Raw genomic sequence first — 24404 nt, forward strand, 5'->3', positions numbered from 1 at the left:
AGTGTGACAGCATTGAGCTCTGACTGCCGACTTTATGCATTTCAAATAGTGAATGAAGTCAAGTCAAATGGTTTGCCAGTTGAATTAGTCAGATGTGTTTTAGAAAATAAGCATTACCGTTCATAAAGTCCATTTTAAAGACATTGTAGCACCTTGTTATAAAGATGCCAGCCCTTCATCAAGTTTCCTATTACCATGTTACTTGTAATTGCCTTTATGGTTCCCAAGCATTATGTGCTCTCTGTAACAAAATGTATATTTATTTGCTGTCAATGTGTATTTCTTGGTGGTGGAGTTATGGTATGTTGGGCTTTTTGTCTACATAGCTCTGTTTCATCCTTCGTTTTTAATTTTCAATGACCACCTTCCTGTAAACACATTCCTAGGACGGACTGAGATAGTGCTGCTTTAGTAGCTTCCCTCAAGATATTCATAGCGAGAAGTTAAATAAAACAGGAACAATAGCATCTGCTACAATTTTAAGGCAGCTTAAGCCTTTCCAGAGTTTTCTTAACTAGAATTCCACTTCTATATGAATCACTTATTTTAAACCCATGAGAGTTCTATCAGATACACATCTCCCAAAAGAGTAGAAAATTATTGCTGAATAATGAGTGGCTGAGAGAACGTTGAGGATTTTAAGATACTATTTTTTCTTTCTCCGGAGTTATTAGCCTGCACTGGACATTGTAGCCATTTGTGACATGCCAAAACCCACAGTGAATGACACAAACCTTTGCTGCCGAGTTACTCGAGGCTTTGTGGAAGATGGTTCAAACTTGGTGTAGGGCCAGTGAGCAGAAATTGCCTCAAAACAGCCGAATATGAGACAGGTTGAAAAGTATGGGCTAGTTATGTGAACCTCACTTTGAGGAACAACTCTGGGAAAAGGGTTTAAATTTTAATCAGAATTTGTTTAGGTCTTGATTCAAAGAGCTTTCTGTTCCCACTGTTTTGGCATGTGACCCCGAGCAAATCATCGCTGAGAAGATTTTCGAAGATAAAAACTGCATTTTACATTTTCTCCTTTTTGGAAGTCAGTGGCAAGTTAAGCACTTTCTGAATAAAATAGCTGCTGTTTACTACAGCGGATGGAGCAACTCCTTTAAACGTTTTTCTTCATTACGCAGCGAGGGGAGAGGGAGGGCGAAGCCTCGGGGCCGTGAGGCCCTGGCGAGAGGGCGCCATCGTGCGGCAGCCAGTTGCTGCGTGGCCGCCATTTGCTGCGTTCCCCCGAGCGACGCCTCAGAGATGGCCTCGGCAGCGGCGGGAACTGTGTTGGCGGAGCGGCTCTGGTGGGAGCTACCTCTGGCGCCTTCGGCTCCCGGCCGCTGTAGGGAAAGGCAAGCTGCCAGCGGGGGAGCGAAGCCCACAAAGCGCTGCAGGAAGGGACGTAGCCCTAGTTGCCTCTCAAGTGGGAGATGTGTTCTGGTCAGGTCATTCAGTTGCAGTGCAGGTTGCTGAAGGAAGAGGTGAGCAGGCTTTGCACCATCATGGAAGGTGAAGAAGACATTGACAGTAGCTTCATGAAAAGCAAGAGGCAGAGCCAAATGTGGCAAGGAAGGATTGCCGGTTGGAGACCCTGGTTAAATGGGTGATGGAGGGGGCCCATCGGGATGGAGAACACAGGAAGCTCATGGTTTCTGGCAACAGGAGGAAGGTTTGTGCTCCCACCTGCAGATCTGCCACATCAGAGTAGATATAGTGCTCTGGCAACCTCTTTAGGCAACTGGAGAAAGCCTCACAGGCACAGCCCTTGCGCTTATGGATGGCTTTAACCACCCCAGTATCTGCTGGAAGGGCCTATGGCTGGGCGTAAGTAACCTAGGAGATTTCTGGAAAGTATTGAAGATAAATTTCTTGATGCAGTTGATTGATGAACAAAGCAGGAGAGATGCTCTGCTGGACATGCTACTCACAAATGAGAAAGAACTGGTGGAAGATGCAAAGGTCAAGGGCAGCCGTGGCTGCAGTGACCATGAGACTGTGGAGTCGAAGATCCAGAGGGGAGTGAGCAAGATAAACAGAATTACAATCCCAGACTTCAGAAGAGCAGATTGAGTCCAGTCAAGGACCTGCTTGGGAAGATCCCAGGGGAGACAGCCCTGGAGGGCAAAGGGCCCCAGGGGAGCTGGGTGATCCTCAAGAAGAATTTTCTCAGAGCACAAGAATGGTTCAGTCCAATGTACAGAAGTCAAACACAGCACAAGACTGAGATGGATGAACAGGGAGCTCCTGACTGAGCTCAAACACACAAAAAAGAAGTATACCAAAGATGGAAGCAGGAGCTGGCCACTTGGGAGGAACATAAAGACATAAGATATTATAAACTCCATTCCTACATGCATGGGCAAAGTTCATCTGGAGTTGAAGCCAGCAAGGGAAGTGACGAACAGCAAGAAGGATTTCTGCAGGTGCCATCAGCAGCAAAAGGTAAGCTAAGAGAGTGTGGGACCATAGTTCAGTGGGCAGGAAAGCTAGTGACAAGGAACAGGCAAAATGCCAAGGTACTTAAAGCCTTTTTTGCTTCAGCTTTGATAAGGCTTCCACATCTCTGAGCTTCCTAGCAGAGACGTGGGAGTGAAGTAGGAGCCACAGCAGAGGAAGACAGTGTTAGGGATGACTTAACCCACTGGGATGTACGTTGTTCCATGGGACCAGAGTGGATGGATCCATGGGTACTGAGAGAATGGGCTGATGACATTGCAAGGCTGCTATCATCTTTGAAAGCTCATAGTGATGGAAGGATGTTCCTGAAGACTGGAAAAAGACAGATGTCATACTCATCTTCAAGAAGGGCAAGAAAGAAGATCCAGGGAACTACAGACTGGTCAAGTGTCTTCACTTCAGTCTTTGGGAAGGCTTTGGAACAAATCCTTTTAGGAGCTATTTCTAAACACATGAAAGACATGAAGGTCATGGGGAGCAATGAACATTGATTTATCAAGGGTAAATCATGGCTGACCAAACTCATTGCTTTTTATAATGAGTTCACTGCTGCTATGCACAAGGGGAGACCAGTGAGTGTTGTATATGAGACCAGTGAATGTTGCATACCTTGACTACTTTAGGAAGACCTCTCAAACAGTCTCCCATAGTCATCTTGTCACCAAATTGATGAGATGGGACAATAAAGTAGGTGGAAAATTGACTGGGCTGCTGAGCTCAAAATAGTGATCAGTAGTACAAAGTCTAGCTGGCAGCCAGTAATTATTGGTGTCTTTCAAGGATCTGTAGGTAGGAATAATCCTGAGGGCAGCCTTAGAGAGAGAAACCTACTACAGTCCTCTCAGTGTATTACCAAACTTGGAAAATCCTGGTTTTTTGAATGCTGATTCCTTCTTTTAGTGTGGTCATCATTGTCTTCCCTCTTGTGGGTAAAATTAGATAGTGATCATTAATTACTTCGGAGGATGATTCATTGAGGAATGTACGGAAAAAAATCCAATCGTTAATACAAAATGAACAGATATTCAGAGTTACCAAGCATGCAAATGTGACTACATAGGTACCTATGAACTACAGTCCTATTTCTCCGGAAGTGTGTTTTTAAAACGGCTTAATAGAAGCTACAATTTGCTCTTCTGTATGGTCTGGCCTAACAATGACTTTTTTCTCTCTCTCTTTTTTTTTAATAGTACTACATTGAAGAGACAATTATTGAGGAGGGTGAACCACATGAGGTAAAGGTCCCTGTGAAATTGCGTGTGGTGTACATATGCATATAATTAATGCATAATGCTAAATTAGTGGCTTTTTGCATTCCATTTGCTCCTACCCAGAAGCTGTTCACACAGGAGCTGACAAAATGAAGCAACAGGTTACGTTAATAACAACACAGGCAGGAAAATTGCTTGGGTAACATATTGACAAAATCTGATCATTAGTGTTAAGGATGAACAGAATTATCGAGGAAGAAGGCTCCAGGGAGATCTAATTGTGGCTTACCAGTATCTGAAGGAGGCCTACAGGAAAGCTGGTGAGGGACTGTTTATCAGGGAGTGTCGTGACAGGACAAGGGGTAATGGGTTTAAACTGAAGGAGGGTCGATTTAGATTAGCTGTTAGAAAGAAATTAGAGTGCTGAGGCCCTGGTACAGGTTGCCCAGAGAAGCTGTGGCTGCCCCTGGCTCCCTGGCAGTGTTTAAGACCAGGTTGGATGGGGCTTTGGGCAACGTGGTGTGGTGGAGGGTGTCCCTGCCCATGGCAGGGGGGTTGGAACTAGATATCTTTAAGGTCCCTTCCAACCCAAACCATTCTATGATTCTATGATTCTCTGTCAGTGTGACTAGATATATGCATACGAACAACAGGCACATACATGCATTGTACTTAACCTTGTTATGAAGAGAAATATAAAAAAATTCTGCCTGAAACCAGTTTACATGTATCAATTCTGTTCCCTTCACCTTGTGCAGTTTCACTGAAAAGTGGTGGTTTGCAGATACTTTTCATGTCACTGGTAACAAATACTTCAGTCACCAAGGAGTTATTAGCATAATTTGAAATGCTGCTTATAATACAGATATAACCCAACTCTCTGCTGTGTTACAGTGAAATATTCTTTATGGCATAGGTTTATGTGGAAACAAAAGCTTAATGTTTCACTTTGTGACTCTGTTTCCTTCCAAACAAAGCATCTATTCCCAAAGTCTTCCTATGTTTTTAATTTAATAAAAGATGATTTGATTAATACTGCTTGAGCAAGTCATCTAGGACTACACTTTTGAAAGAAGCCTGCCATCATAGTATTTTAAGATTAACTCATCCCCTGCATTCATCAGGTGTTCTAAAATCTCTAGCCAGACTGGATTTAAAGGGAGCAATACCATGACTGATTATTTCTCTGTCTGATTTGCGTCAGTTTTTGAAAACAGTATTGTGGAATGAAGAATTGCATATGAGTATGAATGTCTTTCTAGCTAATGTGATTAGACCTTTTCCCATCAGCTGTAAATACAGTCTAATGCATTCACATCATATGATCCTCTGAGTTATCATATGAAAATGAAAGCTTTTTTTTTTTTGACAAAATGCTGTCTTTCCAGAATCAAACCTCTGCAAGTTTTAGAAATGTATTACAAGTTTCTATAAAAGCACATAGACTCATTGTTTTGTTATAAAACTAACAGCAGGCAGTGCTGTTCTCAGTGTTTGCCTAGAGAGGTTTCAAACTCTCCAGTACTTTCAGTGCCAAAACTTAGATGAACACTTGTATATTTGAAAAGAGCTGTAGGAGAGAAACTTGTGGCGGTGCTGAAGTAACTAACAACATCTTGGGATAGCATTAGTGAAATGCAATTCATGTTCATATAATAAACAAACCTTTTGTGATTTAAGTTTTTTATACTTATCAATTTCATGTTTAATGCTTGGTGCATTTTCTAGTCTGTCTCATGCAAATAGCTATCAGAAATCTGAGCTTCATGCATTCCCTTTTAAAGGCTTATTTTTACAGCTAATTGATATACTTATTCAGGGGGCTTTGACATTTTAAAGTTGTAATAATTTTTAAATGCTCTTGATTAGAATCTTAGTATTAAAGTTATTGCTTACAGCATGAATATGTTGATAAACAAGTATGTAAACCATTTTAATTAATTAATTAGTTTCCAATGGATGCTTGACCAATTGATTACGTAAGTATCTCAGCTATGTCTTTGCCATGATTGTGATCTGGCTATGACAAAATGTAGTTTAGTAGAAAAGGTGGATTCTAGGTATTTGTTCAGTCAGCTGGTGCATCGTGTACTTACTACAAGATCCCAAAGCCTTGGTCTTGTCTGTCTGCTGTGTCTGTTCCTTTCCTTTTGCAAGAAGAAGATAATCTTTTTGAATGACTCTATGCACCTTTGACCTGCTTTCACACCTTTCAATGACATCATTACGAGCCCTGGCTGTGTGACGTGTGTCTTCCACACAACTTCAGCACTGAGAACATTTCTACGCTTTGGTTTTAGTAGCCGGTGGTCGCACTTGAGAACGCCCCTGATGCCAGTGGAAGTTATGCATCTAGAACAGAGGCAGCAGGACCCCCACTCTGCCAGTTCCTCTGGAGAACAATTACACAAATTTGATACAGAAATCAGCCAGTCAATTAATTCCTTGTGGGTTTATTTTTGGTTTTTTTTGATTGGGTGGTGTATAGTATCCTATACATCTGTATTACTGCGCAATCACAGTAGGAAAAGCATCATTGATTTTCTGTCTTGCAGGTGGTTCCTGGGTAAGAACTAAGCACCCTTTACTAGATAGGGGACGTGAAAAATGCATCTCATAAAATGATGATTTATAGTTATAAAGCAAGTAATTATTTTTTTCTTTGTTCCCAGGTGGTCACTGAGATTACTGAGACCTTTAGCACAGACTTCACAGGTCCCAAAACTGTCACCTATACTGTTGAGCATGAAAAACCTTCTGTTGAGGATGCAGCACCTCCAGTCAGAAAGAAGATCATACGGACAAAAGTGGACCCATCTAAGTTTTTGACACCATATCTGCAACACAGCAATAAAATGAAGGACCTATTCAGTGAGGTAAATTGTCCCATGTCTTTTATTTCTTGAGGAACACCAGTATTTAATAGATATTATTGCAAACCTTCACACTACTACTTTGTCTCCTGTACTTCATTTCATTATGTGTATTAGTGTTATTTGCCTGAAGTAGGAAGTTTCCTTCTTTGAAATAGTCCCTCTCTTGCCCGTTTCCTGCTCAAGTGCGTTAGGTAATCATTAGGCACAAAAAGTGGCTTGAGGCAGATGGCTGAGGATTGTCAGAGATGTCAGGTAATAGGACTCCTGCACTATCTGACTTGGGTATCCGAGTGAAGGAAGGTAACGGGGACTAATGTCTATTGAATAGCAAACCTCAATATTTTTTATAATAGTGTATTTCTCTGCCCCTCTATATATATTCAAGAAAAATCCTTGTGCACAGTATAGAGGAACAAGCACCAACTTAAATTCCTGGTAGGGGATACCAGAGTCCACTAGACCAATACTGTATGATGCGAAAAGTCAAAAACAACTACTCTGCTCAGATGTAGATGGTATCGGATCTCTTTTCCTAAATTTTAATGTATATTACCTACCCGTGTTCACTGTTAAAGGATTATGTGAGATCATAGGTCTAGGACTGCTACCCTCATCCACATATTTTCCTTATCTTTGGTCACTGAAACACATAACTGTACATTTATCAATACTAAGCTCCTAAGGAGAATACAATCAGTTAGAGGTGATCTAAACCAGGCTAAAGTTAGAAATGGATTTTTTCTATTGGATCAGATGGAAGAAAGTCAGTTGGGTAAAATAAGCATAACTCTGCAAATGTAATTGAGTAATACTAGTTTGTATTATTGAAGAATCTGCCCCAAATTCCGATACTAACAAGATAAATAAATCAATAATTGCTACATACATTTCTGCCAGAACTTCAGGATATGTCTTGATCATATTTGTCATCATTTTCTTTCAGAACAAGTACAAAGAAAAATTTAGAAAAGAAAAAGGAAAGCCATATGCTTCCACAATTGATACCCCAGAAATTCGGAGAATCAAGAAAGTGCAAGACCAGCTCAGTGAGGTAGGTAACAATTGTCGTAAGAAAAAATATTCATTGAGTGGTAAAGAAGCAAATGAAGTCACAATTTTAAATGTTAGATAAGAAGTAATAGATTTTTGATTTTGCTTAGGTTCTCCAACTGTTGCAAAAGGAACTTCTGTACATCTTGTCATTTACTATGGGATTTTCCGAGATGTGTTGTCCCCTCTGTGTGAATCCCACTCTTAGTGATCTGTCTTTGAAAGCAAGCCCAAGTGCAATTGCCCCACTGATGCAGTGCCTCTAGTTCTGGAAGCTACCTCATCCTCTCTTACTTTGAAACAGCTCTAGTCTACCTTTCAACAGTACACCTCACAGTTTGGGAAACTGAAATCCACCTACAAAGGCTTCTTAATTCTTTGTACAGTAAATAGGTAGGGTTGAGTCCCTAGGAATGGGAACCGCTAAAGCTGAGAGGGTAGTCACCTAACCTAACCAGTGTTCAGGAGAAGAGTGTGCATTGAATTCTACTCCACTCCTGACTTAGGATATATTGAGGAACGTGATGCAGCAATCCATGCGCTAATGCTGACTGAGCCTGCTGTCAGGCTGGGAGTGGTATAACCGCATTAGCATGATTTTGTGCCCAAGCTGCTGGTTTGCCATGGTCATGTGGCTATATTGTTACTGGCATGACAGTTAGTGTTTACATGGTAACAGACTGTGAAATTGAGATATACTGCATAGCATGTGGATCTCTCTATCTCATTATACAGAGTGGAAGTACTTTTACTCTGATTACTGAAGGGCACTACTTCTAACTTGGATTCACAGCTCTTGAAACTGTCTCAAAGCTGCATTTCTTTCTCAGTTAATTCACAAAATCTGTTTGTTTCCATAAGCTTCATTTCTAAGGAACAGCTAGTCCTAAATGCTCTATTGAATTCAGATTTTACGTGTTTGCAGTAGTAAGTGTCAAAATGACGATATTCTGCTTTTTTAAAAAAACTGACAGTTTTTGCTTTAAGAACAAATGAGTTTTGTTGTGCCTTGATCTAGGTTAAATACCGCATGGCTGGTGAAATTGCTAGAACTATTTGCCATGTTGATGAAAAGGCCAAAGATATAGAACACGCAAAGAAGGTGTCACAGCAAGTGAGCAAGGTGAGCGAGTTCTGACTTTCTGGAAGGGTTGTAAACATTAGTGGATCATACGGTTACTGATATGAATAAAGTTTTGAGCTCAGGGCACTAAAGCAATGTTTATAGAACAGTTTAGAAGCACAGAGATAGATAGCAGAGAAGTTGATAAGACAAGCATAAATATCATCTTAAATGTTTCCAGTTGATGTCTTCAAATGTCACTGTTTTGAGACTTCACTTTGAGAAAATCTTTAGAGCATGTAGTTTATTCAGAAAAGTAAATATTTTTCTAATGATGGCATAACCAACATACTGATCTTTCTTTCCAGGTATTATATAAACAGAACTGGGAGGAGAATAAGGACAAGTACCTGCTTCCCCCTGATGCTCCAGAGCTTGTGAATGCAATAAAAAACACAGCAATGTTCAGTAAGGTAAGAAAAAAAAAAATCACAGATCTAGGCAGCTGAAGTGCAAGAAGCTTTCCAAGTCAGAGATTAATTCATAATGAGTATTCTGGCATTTTTCTGTTTTTTAGAAACTCTATACTGAAGACTGGGAAGGAGACAAAACGTTATTCTATCCGTACAATGACAGTCCAGAGCTCAGAAGGGTGGCACAGGCTCAAAAGGCTCTGAGTGATGTGAGTATCAGAGCCTGATTGATTGACAGTTGGGTCACTGTTACAGTGTAACTCGGTAGACTTCATGGTGGACTTTGACTAGATATAAAAACTTTATAATGGAGCAGAAAATAAAGTCTCTTATCAAGAGACTTCTTAGTAGTCCTCCAGAATACATTGATTGAAAGAGTTTATGCTGCAGTAGCTGTGGACAGAATGACTTTTGTTAATGGTGGTATTAGAGTTAAGAGTAAATGTTCTGATGCTTAAGTTGATAGTTACTGTAAATGTTTACTTCTTTCATATCTTCAGATTGTCTACAAAAAAGGGCATGATGAACGAAAATCTAAATATACTTCTCTGCCAGATCCACCTGACGTGGAACAAGCCAAGAAAGTAACAAGGCAGCTAAGTGATGTGAGTAGAAAGCAGTGCTCTTCTTTCTGTAGAAACCTCACTTTTGGAGTTAGAGAGGCAAAAAGGTACCTAAAGAAAGGGAAGGCAAAAGAAAAGACCAGAGCTCATATGAAGACCCCTTTGATTTTCAGTGGCCAAGGTCAGTTCCTTCCTTCCTCAGGTGTCTCAGAGAAAATAGTGTCCAGTCTCAGGTGAAAGGCGAAATTTTATTCTTGTCACTGAATTTCATTTTCACAAAACGTTTCTGCTTCTACCATGCACACATTGCTTCCTATTCTCCCTCTTTTATTTGTCTCCTGCTTTACACTTTCTGTGTTTACAGGAGAAAATAGTAAACAACATCCATTTTGCTGTTCTCTTAAAGTTAAAAAATAACATGTAAATATATATCTGGTTTTGGAGTGAGTTATTGCTTTCAAGGAATAACCCCATTTTGCTGAAAAGTTGGCTAGGTCAACTGCACAGAATACATTCTAAATGCTCGTTTCGTGTCAAACTGTTGTACACGTGCATATCTCAAGCATTCTTAAGTTCATGGATGCCAATCAGTGGAAATGGCTCTGGAACTTAGATTACTGTTTCCTGATTCATACACCAAATTAACAAGTAATATTCAACATTAAATTCCGTAACTGTGTGGCATGATTAACAAATACTCTGGCACCAGTCGTTGTCAATGAATTTTAGGTATACTTAGAATAAAACACAGTTAAGGAATGCAGGAGAGGTGAAATACAGGAAGACCAACTTTTTCTGAAGAGACTGGAACTAAGTTACATAATCTTGCAAGATGGAAGTAGGATTCTAACTCAGTTCAAAATTTAGCTATTACGAAGAGGACATGCATGATTTTATTGCTGTGTATTGAAAATTATCTGCTGCTTAAGGTTAGAGAGTTATTGTATTCACTTATGATTGCAAAACCAGTAAGAAAATATTGCAATGAACCCATTTGGGAGGTGAAAGAAGGTAGTATTTCATTTAGAGAAAATGTCCTTAATCTTATTCTTCCATAGCTTAAAAGCTAAATTGTCATCAAGAAAAATTTTAGACATGGAAAAAGCAAGATCAGTATCATAATTCTTTGAAATGAATAAAATAGTAAGCTATATAGGTATCTCCAAAGCAATAAAATATAGATATTTTTAAGGTTCTTTTTGGCATATATGTTCTTTATCAATGTGGTAACAATTAAAAAGGCATTGGAGAAGTTGTATTTTTTGTGATAAGCAATGCAACTGTGGCTGAAAATGCATTTGGAACACTGAGTCAAAACTTGGGAAGATGTTTCATTATTAGGCAGACAGGAACTTTATACTTGATTTCCATGTGTTTGAATATAGTCTAATAGAAATCATGTATACCGGGCAATCCATATGTTAAAAGAGTTTGCTTATAATGGGTTTCAGCAGCAATAACAATAAATTCTGGCTTAACCAAAGGGCAATATTATGTCCCAATATTATGTGACCAGTGAGAAAACAGAACTAAAGGAATATGTTAGTGATGTGTCATAAAGAGAATTTCTTATTAATAACTATCTTCTAGTAGGACTTAGTTCACCTATTTATCCTTTTTTTTCAGTCAGGGAAGGTACTAAGAGAAAAACTGACTACTGAAGTGCTAAGGCCGTATCGTATTTAAATTGTTTTTGACAATAACTGATAAAGTGGTTATAAGGCAGATGTGAAACGTGAAGCAACTGTAAAAAGAAGACTTTTAATCTGTTGAGTGAAAATTGAGCTGTATCTTGGGGATTAAATTTTATTTTTCAATTTCATTACAGATTATTTACCACGAGGACTATAAAAACAAGATCAAAGGCAAGTGGAGTCAAACTCCATGCTATGATGTCGCAGTTGCGAAAATGAATGCAGAAAATATAAGTACGGTAAGTGAATTCTTCAGAAAATCTCCAAATGAACAGTTTTATCCTCTGTTTATGTTAACATGGAAAATATGGATAAATTTTGCCTGCTTCATTTGTGTTATTTCTCTTTTCCTAAACAAGCTATTTGGTGGATGGCTGCTTTATAATCTAAGTGCTTATGATACATTGTTGTCTGTTTGTCTGTCTTCCTAACAGAGAAAATACCAGGAAGACTTTGAAAACATTAAAGACCAAATCTACTTTATGCAGACTGAAACTCCAGAATATGAAGCTAATAAGCGAGTTTCCAATAACGTCAGTAAGGTACGTTATGCGTGCTCCCATTTGTTTAGCTTGAGCACAGTTCTGAAGTCAGGCCAGTTTGTGCTAAAACTGTTTTGTCAAGCATCAAAAATATTTTTTATATGCAAAAGATATATTCTTGTGTGCATTCCACTAGGAAGCTTGTAACAACTCCTAGCCATGCTTATGATCTTCCACAATAGTACCCATGAAGTAGAATTTTCTTTCAGTGAAATAGAATTTGCTTCATTGTTTGTTCCGATTATGTTATGTGCCTGATTTTTTGTTGGAACAAATCAATACTGTTAACTGAGACCAACTTAAGCTAGCTGAATTTGGCTCGGTATTTTCATATTTATTCATCCTTGCTCAGTGTATCTCAGTTGTGTTGTGCTGGCCCATCTTTTGTTCAAAATACAGAATTTGTTTGCCTTCTGCATTTTCTGCAATAGTATATGCATCAGCGAAGACAATCTTATGTCCTTAATTGTAAGAATGTGACTATTCTGAGATGTCAACTAATATTTGAAAAATTACAACATTTGGAGAGGAGCTTAGAGGTGGAGACATCTACTAAATAGCTCTCACTTATCTTCTGACCTGCCTCCCATCTCGGCATCGATGGACTCCTGTGATCTGAGTGCCTTTCATGGTCCTTTGCCGTCATGAATCATAAGTTAAAAACCAGGGGAAATTCTCCTGAAAAGTTCAAGATAATATAGGTTAGTGAGCATTTGGCTTTTAATACTGATTTTAATACTGATTTATTTTTATTTTTTAAAGGTAAAATACAGAGCAGACTATGAAAAGAACAAAGCTATTGCAGATTATAATGTGCTTCCTGCTACAGAGAACCCATTGCTGAGGCAATTAAAAGCTGCAGGAAATGTGCTGAGTGATGTAAGTATTATCAAAGTACAGCTGGATGATTTTCAGTCATATGCAACAAACCAAACTTATTATTTCTACACAAGGCTTCTCCTTGGGATCTCTTAGTATTTTTAGTTTTATAGATTGATATTTCTAATGAGATACCACCAACCAGAACAGTATAGATAAGGAGTCATTTCTCCATAGCGGAGTGTAACAATAGCTGTGGCATTGTATCAGGATAGCTAATTACTGTACACTTCATTTAGGTCCCTGTGGAAAATGGATCGTAAGATGACAGTCCTTCCCTTAGTGTTTTAAGGAACTTCAGCTGATGCCTATAATGATAGAAGATGTGGTACTTTTGCATATTCACATATGTTGTGTTCTGGTTTCTCACTATAATGCTTTCTTGATTTCTCTCTTCTTGCTGTTTTCATCTGCATGGAAAGAGATTGCATATTTCTCAGTGTCAGAAGTTGAAAAAACATTAGTCAGACCTTTCTGTCTTCCCTTACAAACCTGAGAGTCACTAAAAAAAGGTTTTTTTAAAAATCAATGGGAAAAAAGTGCCATCTGTTTTTCAGTCTTCTGGGAAAGCTTTTCTTTGCAATCATTTCACAGTTTTACTCTTGTCATTTTTAATGTGTTGTGAGTGAGTTGCAGTGAAATCTACTGCATTATCTGACATTGTATTCTTTTGCAGAAATTATACAAAGAAGCCTATGAACAATCAAAAGGAACCAGCATGAATTACTGTGACACACCGAAGTTCCAGACTGATACTGTTCTGAAGAATTTTAGCGATGTATGTATTTGATTTATGTTATGTCACTCAGTACTGACAGTCTTGATTACTTTTGTTTTTCAACTCGTGATTATTTTTCCAGGTAAAATATAAGGATGCATATCAAAAGAATATTTTAGGACACTATTTGGGCAGCTTTGAGGACCCACATCATACACACTGCATGAAAGTTGAAGCTATGAAGAGTGATGTAAGTGTGGCAATCATTCTGTTTTCACCATCATACTTTAATTTCAGAGAAAGCTCAATTATGGTTTCCTACTGAATGTTGAATTTATTCCTAGAAAAATTACAAAGCAGATTATGAGGAGGAAAAGACAAAATGCTACTTCCCTCAGACCATCACTCAAGAGTACGAAGCTATTAAGAAGTTAGAGCAGTGTAAAGATGTAAGTACAGGACAGTAGTGGTTATCAAGTAGCTAATTACACACAGAGTATCTGCTTCTGAGGCATGTAGAAATTTACACTGATTCCTGTTAACTTCGATGATTTTAAATTTGGCCTTATTAGCATATGTGAATTTTAAAAACCATATTCATCTGTATTTTAGAGCCTTTTGTGACATCTAGTGATCAAGACAGATATAGCACAATCTTTTTTTTTTTTAACAAGTAAAAACGTAAAATGAGAGGAATAGTACCAAAATGAAGAATGAACCTCAAGCATTTACTTACTTAAGTCAACGTATTTTTACATTAATATTTTAAAAGTACTTTAGTTACTGTATTAATACTAATTTTATTTACTTTATCACTACTTGGAAAATACTTTAAATATATATTTGTATATAATATATTAAAATGAATATACTATAATGTGTATAATATAAAGTATACTATATATATACTATACATTATATTTATATACCTATTGGAAATATTTTACATTAATACTTTAAAAGTACTTTTAAAAATGTATTTGGTCTCTGATTATTTTAAAAAGTAACAAGAACCCATTGTGCATGACAGTGCTTATCGGTATGCACGCTGTAACTGCTAACTATCCCAAGTAATGCTACATTGCTACATATTGTAAAATACTTTCGCTTATATACATTTTCTGCAAATATATTTATTATTTTCCTTCAGCACACCTACAAAAAGCATCCTGATCAAACCAAATTTACTCAAGTGGCTGACTCTCCAGTACAGAAGCAAGCTGAGATCAATAGCAAACAGCTGAGTGATGTAAGTGAACTTAGAAAACATGTTACTACAATCTGACATTATCAATTTCTGCACTGTGGCCACCTTCATGTTATCATCCAGTTTTCAGACAACTCCTAAAATGAATGTGTAGGTGAATGTGTGTGCATATACACGCGCACAAGCACAAAAAACATTTGTGTGTATTCACAGTTCTGTTCCAGTGGAAGATCACCTGGAAACCAGGTTTTTTCAGTTTTTCAAGTGGCTGTTCATGTCAAGTTTTAGTGTGTCTGTTCATAATTTTGTTTATGACCATCATTTTTAATGTATTCTTCACACCAATTAAGTCAGTGGGGTTTATACCATTCATTTGGCAAGGACTAGGATTTCATCTCTGTGAGTGAGGTAACATGAGATCTTTAAGTTGTGTCACTCAGCATTATGAGCATTTGCAATGTATAAACATTGGGCTGCTAGATTTCTTTCTTCATTTCTCTTTGCAGATAATGTATCGATCCAAAGGTGAAGAAATTATTCACAAGTACCACCTCCCTCCAGATGTGCCCCAGTTTATACAGGCTAAAGTTAATGCCTACAATATCAGTGATGTGAGTATATTTTGAATCCAGAGCTCTTGATTCAACTTACAATATGAAATTTCTGTTAGCTAGAAACCGTTCATTCAAAATTCACCTTTTTTTTCTAGAACTATTACAAAACAGGATTGGAAGAATTAAAATCAAGGGGATATGATCTAAAAAGTGATGCTATACCTATTCGAGCTGCCAAGGCTGCTAGGCAGGCTGCCAGTGATGTAAGTACATCCTTCCTAAAGGAACTGTTTAAGTCAAAGGAGTTTACTTAATGTTTGTAATTATGTTCATTAAGGATATCTGAAGCATAACTTCTTTATTGCCTTTTTTGAGCATGTTACTGGACATATTTAACACCATTATATCTTTATTGGTGTTTCATTGCTTCACTGATGTATTTGTATAATTACATTTAGAAAAGGCTGTTTCATTATGTAACTCTCTGTGAATAAATAGGCACTTGTGCTCCAGTACGGTTAAGGAAAATCATGAGGAGAATGTCAGTAGTGACAGCTCCATGAGCAATGGACCCCTGAATTCTCTTTGTCTTTTTAATTATATGCCTGATCATAAATGAGATGAAAGGCTCTAGGACATCACTGGGTTTTGGGTAGATTCTTGGGGATGGCCTCGCGAAAGTCCCTTAGTATTTTAAGACTCCTATCCCTCTAAACTAACTGATTTGTGTAGCAGTGAATTGTAAAGAGATACACGTCTGGTTTTATTAAGATGTATGGTCAATGACTTAAATGTGAGGGATAACCTTTGCTTTTAATTTACTTACTGCTAAGTTAATACACTTAAGATTATATTTTCCATGTTCTATTATATTCTAACAGGTTAACTATAAAAAAGGCTATGAACTTGCCAAGGGTAAACTTGTTGGCTTCAAGAGCCTCCAAGATGATCCCAAACTCGTTCATTATATGAAGGTAGCCAAGATGCAGTCTGAGCGAGAGTACAAGAAAGATTATGAGAAAACAAAAACTAAGTACAACATTCCACTGGATATGGTCAATGTTGTTGGTGCCAAGAAGGCTCAAGAGATTGCCAGCAATACTAATTACAAGAACCTCCTCCACCACTATACATACTTACCAGATGCAATGAATGTGGAGCTGACCAAAAATATGATGGAGATTCAGAGTGATGTAAGTAAAACCTCATGTGAACAGAATTTTTTTAAGATGCCTCAAGCAAAAACTGTGAAGACTCAGGAGAGGTCCCTGAATTGCTTTTTCTAACTTTTAAAATACTGTTTTCACTCCTTTATTAGAATGCATACAAAGCAGATTATAACAACTGGATGAAAGGCATTGGTTGGATCCCCATTGGCTCGCTAGATGTAGAAAAAGCTAAAAAAGCTGGAGATGCCTTGAATGAAAAGAAATATCGTCAGCATCCGGACACCATTAAATTTACAAGTGTGGTGGACTCTCCGGTAATGGTCCAAGCCAAACAGAATTCAGTTCAACTCAATGATGTAAGTAGAGAAGGAAATGGGTGCTATAGTAAAGTAGAAATGTATCTACTGAAGAGTTGAGCATTGTCTTTAAAATTTGTTAAAGTACTATTAGCCTGAAAGTGTTTCTCTGTGTTGTCGTTGTTTTGTGCTTTGATTTTGCCTGAGAAATCTCTATTGAAATCATACAGCTCTTCCAGTTCACATCAGCTGATTCTGTCCATTTATATTTTAAGTATATTTGAAATACATTTGATTTAAGAAATGTGAAATTTTCAAGTTGTTTAGTGATGTTTTACCACCTACAATAATGAATGAATTACAGAACACTTGATGAATCACAGCCAACATCATTATAAACCAGCAAGCTTTGTTTTATGTTAGAGTCTCCTACCATCCCTTATTATCCCACTCTTTCAGAAACGTTTTTTTACGTCCATTAAAGGGCTGAATTTTACTGAGTAAAGACTGCAGAGAGCTTTAGGGTGTGTTCCGTCTATCAATAAGATCAACAATTCTGTATGAAAAGTGCAGCCCTGATCTTATGAGATAGGTGGCAATGTACGTTTATTGCAAAATCAAACATAAACCCTTGGTTAATTCACAGTGAGCTGGGGCTAGCTATACAAGGAAAGAAGGATTTATTTCTGTATCATATATTTTACAGAAACTGTACAGATCTTCTGGAGAGGAAGTTAAACATAAATATACTCTTACCCCAGATGTCCCACAGTTTATCCAAGCTAGATACAATGCAGCTAACGTCAGTGATGTAAGTGAATTTTTAAAACGTTTTACACATTGTTAATGATTTTTTGAGTAATATGTTACAGATACACTCATATTGCAGATTCCTTTCACTGTATTACTGTAATTTTTCATTCTTGGTGTCATTTGACTTTCCAACCAGATCCATTTAATCATGTATTAATTTAATTAATTAAATTAATAGATAAATCTGTTCTTATAAATGAAGACTGATAGTTGTATATGATCCCTACTGCATCTGCTTCTAAAGAATTGGCTGGAGTAGCTTAGGAGTAGCTTTGACTAGTTCATGTGATGACTAAGTTCTCTGGAATAATATGGATTTTCTTTTTCAGGCATATTATAAACAAGGCTACCATGATCTAATAGCAAAAGGGAACAATGTGTCACTTGATGCTATTCCAATTACTTTAGCCAAGGCTTCAAGAGACATTGCTAGTGATGTAAGTATCTATTCCAGGTATACTTTTCTTGCGCATTTAGTAAAAAAGTTGTCCATTGCAGGCCATGTGGTAGATCTCCTATGTTGCACAAGTCTCACTAGGGTCTGTATTATGAGAAAGAGATTCTTAGTCTTTCCCAAAGGCTTAGTTTGTGTGGAACTTAATTTATGATCATCTTGTTTGCTTTAGATAGGCAAATGCTATTGCACTGTGTTTCTTAAGCCACTTTTCACAGAAGAAATGAATTCAGTAGTTCTTGCAACCATTCTGTGACAAATTTCAGAAAATACACTGCATTAGCACTTATTTACAGACCGTGAAACAATATCTGCTAAGGGTGCTTTTGATAATACAGTGGACTATGGTTTATACACGTTTCAGAAGGTCTTATAGTGCAAATTGTATAAAGTGGGATATGTTTCAGTGGTTTCATATAACTAGAAAAAGCTGTCCAGTCATACTCCATTTGTTTGCTATTGCTTTGAAATGACTGAGAAGGATTGTCTCAATTATTGTGATATTTTTCGTATACTTTCCACATAAGAATGTTTAGGAAATGTTTTCCCTTCCTTACAAGAAAGGCTAATGTTGATAAATCTTATTGTGGTGTGTGTAACCTGTTGTGTACAGGCTTAGATTGTGGAGCAAGAAAACTTAATGTAGGTACAGTCACTGGGCATGCCATTTAAGAGAGTTTATCTTTCTGAACTGCTTCCAGCTTCTTTTTCCAATGAAAGTTATGAGAGCTTTTCTTTTCTTTACCATTAGTGTGGACATCAATAGCCATGCCACAGTACATTTGATCTCTTTCCTCTGTTTCTAGTATAAATATAAAGAAGCATATGAAAAGGCTAAAGGAAGACAGGTTGGTTTCAGAAGCCTGCAAGATGACCCTAAGCTTGTCCACTACATGAATGTAGCAAAGATTCAGTCTGAGCGTGAGTACAAGAAAGACTATGAGAAGACCAAGACTAACTATCATACACCTCCTGACATGTACAGTATCCAGGCTGCTAAACAGTCTCAGGATGTGGCTTCTAATGCCCACTACAAAAATCTGATCCATCACTACACTTACCTGCCAGATGCCATGGATGTTGAGCTTGCAAAGAACATGATGCAAATTCAGAGTGATGTAAGTATTTCAATGATTGCAATTTCATGGATGTTTTCCTGCACACTGTGAAAAATGAAATACGGGTTTATTTTCAATGAAAATTGCCATTACTGTATGGGAATAGTCTGTTTTTCTTATGTCCTGGGGAAGATCGTTAGAGGTTTTATCAGCTGGTGGTGGCATTTAGAAATGCCAAATTCCAGGTGAGTTCTACTCAACAGGCTTTTGATGTTGGCATATCAGTGGAGAGCAGACTTCTGGAATACTGAATTCAAGTGAACTTTTTTTTTCACATTTCCTTAAAAAACTTTATTTTGCAACTAACATAATTTTGTTTTATTCTTTAAGACTTCTTTTAAGTTGCCTTGCTTTGTCTTCACATGAGATAGATATGATAGTGTAGTTAGACTGTTATTAACTACTTAGGATGAAGGAGTCGACAAAAATATTGATATTATTAGAAATACATTCTGGAGATCTCTAGCATGGAAGATCTCTCCTAGGACCTTCCAGGTCCTTCCTGCAGATACAGTTTCAAACAGTTGGCTGGGCATACATGGTTCCACTCTGCACCTCTTTGTATACCGTGGAATTTGACTCTTTATGGATCCCTGTGGACGACCACAGAGTTAGAACACTGAAGGGTCTTAAAAAAGAGTGTCCCCAATATCCTTGCATTCAGACTGTGCATTAACCCTGTCTGAATGTTTATCTGGGATAACCTTCTGTATATTTTGTAGCCAGGATCAATTTTTCACTTGCAGTCTGTGAATTCTGCATATTTTACTGTAGGAGGAACTATAGGGAAAAAAAACGAAAAATTGAGCCTCTGCTCTGTGGACCTTTGTATAAAGGCAAGTCTCATAGAGTCTGCTGAAACACAGAACAAATTAAACCATGTTAAACAGTCACAATGTGGTAGTTTAGAAGTTATTAAGAATTGAAGGTTGATGAAATTTTCATATGGGTAAAAGAAAAGTTAGTAAATATTGAAGGGATGTTACAGTTTATAAGAAATGAATCATGAATCAAAAATACAATAGCTCATTTTCTTCCTTATGAAATTGCAGAGAAGCATAAAAAATATATGTTGTTCCCTTCAAGATTTCCTGCTAGATCACACTAGCTAGACTGTGATTATTGTTTTAAACAGAATTATTGCGGTTCTGTGGGAAAATCTTGGTCCATGTTGGCTTTCTCTCCTTCAGAATGCGTACAAACAAGAGTATAACAGCTGGTTCAAGGGTATTGGATGGAGTCCTCTTGGTTCTCTGGATGTTGAAAAAGCTAAAAAGGCTGGAGATGCCTTAAATGAAAAGAAATACCGTCAGCACCCAGACACCATCAAATTTACAAGTATACCAGATTCAATACCAATGGTTTTAGCTCAGCACAACACCAAGCAACTGAGTGATGTAAGAAATTTTTCATTATTAATGCAATATAGTGATTTGATTTTTTACCATATTTATGATTCGTATGTTACTGTCTGATATTCCATTTAAAAACCCTTAAATTTTAAAAACTGTGAAAATAGTAAAACTGCAATTTGTTGGTAACAATTATGCATTGTTGCATTGTCTCTATTTGTTAACACTAATATTACCTACCTGGAACTTGTCAACCAGTATTTGTGTATTTTTCCTTGCAGGTAGCATATAAGCAAGAAGGTGAAAAAGTAAAACACAAATACACCCTGGATCCTGATGTTCCTCAGTTTATTCAAGCCAGAGTCAATGCCTTCAATTTGAGTGATGTGAGCATATAACCAATAGTTTGTTCAAGAATATATTTATTTAATAGAAAAAATAACTTTTATTTATTCATGCTGTGATATTGAATATAGAAATGGCCAAGCTCTGAATTCAGCTAAACTTTTACTTCTAGAAGTCAATGATTTTTGTGCTTGTTCAGCAAATTTTTAAACTGTCTGAGTGCTCATGAGCAGCAACACATTTCAGCGCTTTATTGCCAGACTATTTGGATAGACTGAATGAGAAAACCAGCATGACTTACTATTCAGATTCCTATAGTTTTGGAGACTTATGTCATCTACTGTTATATAAAACACATTGCATAGGCAAGCAGTACAAGTTGTCTGTATGTTGCTTCCTGCTGCTAGGCTTTCAAAGGAAGTTAACTCATCCAGTGGAAAGGTAGTAATGCCTTTGTCTGCCACTCAGCTACTCGTCTGCCTGCTTTCCATCACTTCTTGCATCCATCCAACACCATAAAGATCTCCACTGATGTATCAGTTTTATTGCCTTTGTGATATTAAAGTTTTTGGTGGCATTATCAGGCCTCCAGGAACTAGGTAAAAGCTGACATCTCCTTTAATAGCTGTGAAATAGTTTGTCCAGATGTTAATTGCTAACAATCAATCAGCCAGACTGCTTTCTTCAGTCACTTAAGACCACAAGGCCTGATTTTGAAGCTAGCAGGAAAAAAATTTCTGAAGGCTCAGTCAAATGAGAAAGGGTTTTGCTTAAGCAAGGGCAAAAATGCCACTGATAGAGTTGTTCCACGTAAAAATTGCAAAAAATGCTTACGGAGTTAATGTTTTAGCTACATGAGTTGAAGTGATTGTCTTGAAGGACTCTTCTATCTTTGCAGTAGATTTATTTATCATAATATAACTGTAGTTTTTGTACATTTTTCCTTGCAATTGCACAGACTAAACTGAATTATTTTTTTCCCTGTAACTATAATAAAAATATGGGCTTAAACAACTGTGTTAAAATTGCTACCGGTAACATTGTGAACTCATACCTTTCTTCCCTATCAGGCTAACTACAAAGCAGACTGGAAGAAAACCATTGCCAAAGGATATGATCTGAAACCAGATGCCATTCCTATTATTGCTGCTAAAGCTTCTCGAAATATTGCTAGTGATGTAAGTATAATTTACATAGAGTGGAATACACACATCTACTGCGTTACAGCTTTCTGTAACATACTGTGCTACAGAGCATACGTTGTATACATATAATGGTATAGAGATGCTTAACTCTGAGAATTGAAACTCTTACAATACTGTGAAGTAACAAGTGAATTCAGATGTTTACACGAACCTCCAAAAGCCCCTGTTTCTTTGGAAATGCGTTGTACTGTGCGTGAGTGCTGGTGAGCTGGGGCTGTTTGTTGTATGTGCTTCAAGTAGTCACCAGCTTATTTGGAAGTTCCTTTGTTATAATTTACCTATACTGCATTCTAAATTGCTGGAGACCTGTACTTCTACTTGTCTAGCATTCATGAGCTGTACAGAAATATGGCTGTTTTCAGGCAGCTACGTCAACTGGCAGCAGTAAAGCTTGGTGTGCCGTCTGACACAAGCTATGAAAGGAAATTTGGAACACAGAAATAAATCAATTAACTTTAGCAAAAGGCTGCATATGACTCCCATTCCCCACTTAAACGTGCCACCCTCATATAGCTGAATATTGGGATATCTAATTGTTTGGTAGTTGGTCTTTTCAATAATATATTACTATGCTAGTCTTTTAATTAAAAGCTGAATGTTCCTGGTAGTTAGAAGTCTATGGCAGTAAAATACATCTATGGCAGAGGCAATGGGGAGGGAAGGCATGTAACTGCACATCTAGGTTTAGATCTATACCAGGGGTCAAGACAGGCTGAGAAATCCGGCAATCCTTTTCTTTTTTTGACCTAAATAATCCTGCGCTGTCTGAAAAAACAATTTATAAGTTTATAGAATGAACCACAGTTGTTAAATATTAAAATTATCAAAATTTCTCTTTCCAAAGTGGGTAAGGCTTTCTTTTCCTTTGTCTCTAGTACAAGTACAAGGAATCATACGAGAAAGATAAAGGCAAACAGGTTGGATACCGTAGCCTGCAGGATGATCCTAAACTTGTTCATTACATGAATGTGGCCAAAATGCAATCAGATCGTGAATACAAGAAGGATTACGAAGTCACCAAGACCAGATATCATACTCCTTTGGATATGTTCAGCGTGACGGCTGCCAAGAAAGCCCAGGAAGCAGTTACAAATGCTGGCTATAAGCAACCAATTCACAATTATACACTCTTGCCTGATTCTCTGAATCTGGAGCTATCAAGAAATGTGATGCAGCTTCAGAGTGATGTATGTAATGATTAATCAGCTCATTTTTTTTCTTCTCATAATGACTGTGTTACACTATTAACCTTTTAAGGCTAGAAAATGAACTATATTGGATTAACAGTAGATTGAGATGTAAATGTGTGGTCCGGACCCCTGTATTTTCCAAAAATAATCAGAAGTGTGCGTAGCTGATAAGTTCTAGGAAACTTCCTGAGCAAGTAACAACTTTTTTTCTATCTCTACATATTTGGCTAATTCGCAGCAAATGAACATGTTTTTGTCATTCGTGTGTTTTTGTCATTCGTGTATTTTTGTAGGTGGATTTGTAATTACAATATATTATTACAGTGATAATTATTTATAGTGTCAGAGATTTTACAGAGTCTAAATTCTGACTATATTTTATTTAAGTTTACTGAAAATATACATCATATATGTTTGTATTATACCTAGGGATTTGAGATTTATTTATTTTGTTCACTTTTCCTTCTTGCCTTTATCCTCCAACTGATGCATATGCCATTCATGATGAGGATTCAAACAAAAGCTTGGTAGTTTCCATTAAGTTCTGTGACTTGTTTCCATTTCGTTTTCCCTAGTGTAACTTTAGGATCTGCTTGTTTATCCAGAAAGTATTTAGTTTAATCTGCATTATTTAACAGTCCTCTGACAAATTTGAAATTCCCCAAAACGTTAATAATGAGATTGAAAGTGTTCAGATTCTAAGCGTTGTTTGGAGAGGATAATGTGCGTGTTCCCCTTGGCCAACAGATAGAGGATCTGACCTTTAGACGCTGTTCTTTTCAAATACAGAAATTTTTATCTCGAGTTTTTTGCTTCCCCATTGCATTTCTACCTGGCCTTGCTGAGTTGGCCGAGCTTTCTTGGCTGTCTAACTCATGATGTTTGCAAGGAGAGAAGTATGATACTTGAGGACAAATTTTGCCCTGTATACACATGCTATGAAACTATGCAGTCGTTTTCTCAGACTCTGATATTGTCCCTGTTACTTCTAACACTGCAGTTCAGGAACAGGTTTTATTTTCACAGCATTTTTGTACCTTTATCTGTTCTAAACACTATGTTATAAAGTATGATTAAATAGGAATGGTGTCTATTCAAGATTGTGCAGAACCAGGCCATTAAGCAGAAGTTGTTGAAAGAATTTCTCTGAATTAATTCTACTGCAAACTGAGTCTATTAACAAA

The 24404-nt window shown here is 37.4% G+C and overlaps 1 protein-coding gene across 29 annotated transcripts in view; it reads left to right on the forward strand.

The window, feature by feature from the left end:
• Positions 1-24404, forward strand: part of NEB (nebulin) — a 130945-nt gene that overhangs the window by 2420 nt on the left and 104121 nt on the right. For all 29 annotated transcript variants that reach the window (XM_054829697.1, XM_054829698.1, XM_054829708.1 and 26 more), the window contains exons 4-28: positions 3639-3683; positions 6332-6535; positions 7479-7586; positions 8604-8708; positions 9017-9121; positions 9226-9330; positions 9622-9726; positions 11513-11617; positions 11813-11920; positions 12683-12799; positions 13476-13577; positions 13660-13767; positions 13862-13966; positions 14668-14766; positions 15231-15335; positions 15434-15541; positions 16160-16471; positions 16597-16803; positions 17450-17554; positions 17886-17993; positions 18817-19128; positions 20319-20525; positions 20762-20866; positions 21896-22003; positions 22906-23217. In XM_054829697.1, coding sequence (XP_054685672.1) covers positions 3639-3683; positions 6332-6535; positions 7479-7586; positions 8604-8708; positions 9017-9121; positions 9226-9330; positions 9622-9726; positions 11513-11617; positions 11813-11920; positions 12683-12799; positions 13476-13577; positions 13660-13767; positions 13862-13966; positions 14668-14766; positions 15231-15335; positions 15434-15541; positions 16160-16471; positions 16597-16803; positions 17450-17554; positions 17886-17993; positions 18817-19128; positions 20319-20525; positions 20762-20866; positions 21896-22003; positions 22906-23217 — 3510 coding nt within the window. The remainder of the gene's footprint in view (positions 1-3638; positions 3684-6331; positions 6536-7478; positions 7587-8603; positions 8709-9016; positions 9122-9225; positions 9331-9621; positions 9727-11512; positions 11618-11812; positions 11921-12682; positions 12800-13475; positions 13578-13659; positions 13768-13861; positions 13967-14667; positions 14767-15230; positions 15336-15433; positions 15542-16159; positions 16472-16596; positions 16804-17449; positions 17555-17885; positions 17994-18816; positions 19129-20318; positions 20526-20761; positions 20867-21895; positions 22004-22905; positions 23218-24404) is intronic.

Source organism: Grus americana, chromosome 6, assembly GCF_028858705.1.
Source record: "Grus americana isolate bGruAme1 chromosome 6, bGruAme1.mat, whole genome shotgun sequence".
Taxonomy (NCBI): Eukaryota; Metazoa; Chordata; class Aves; order Gruiformes; family Gruidae; genus Grus; species Grus americana.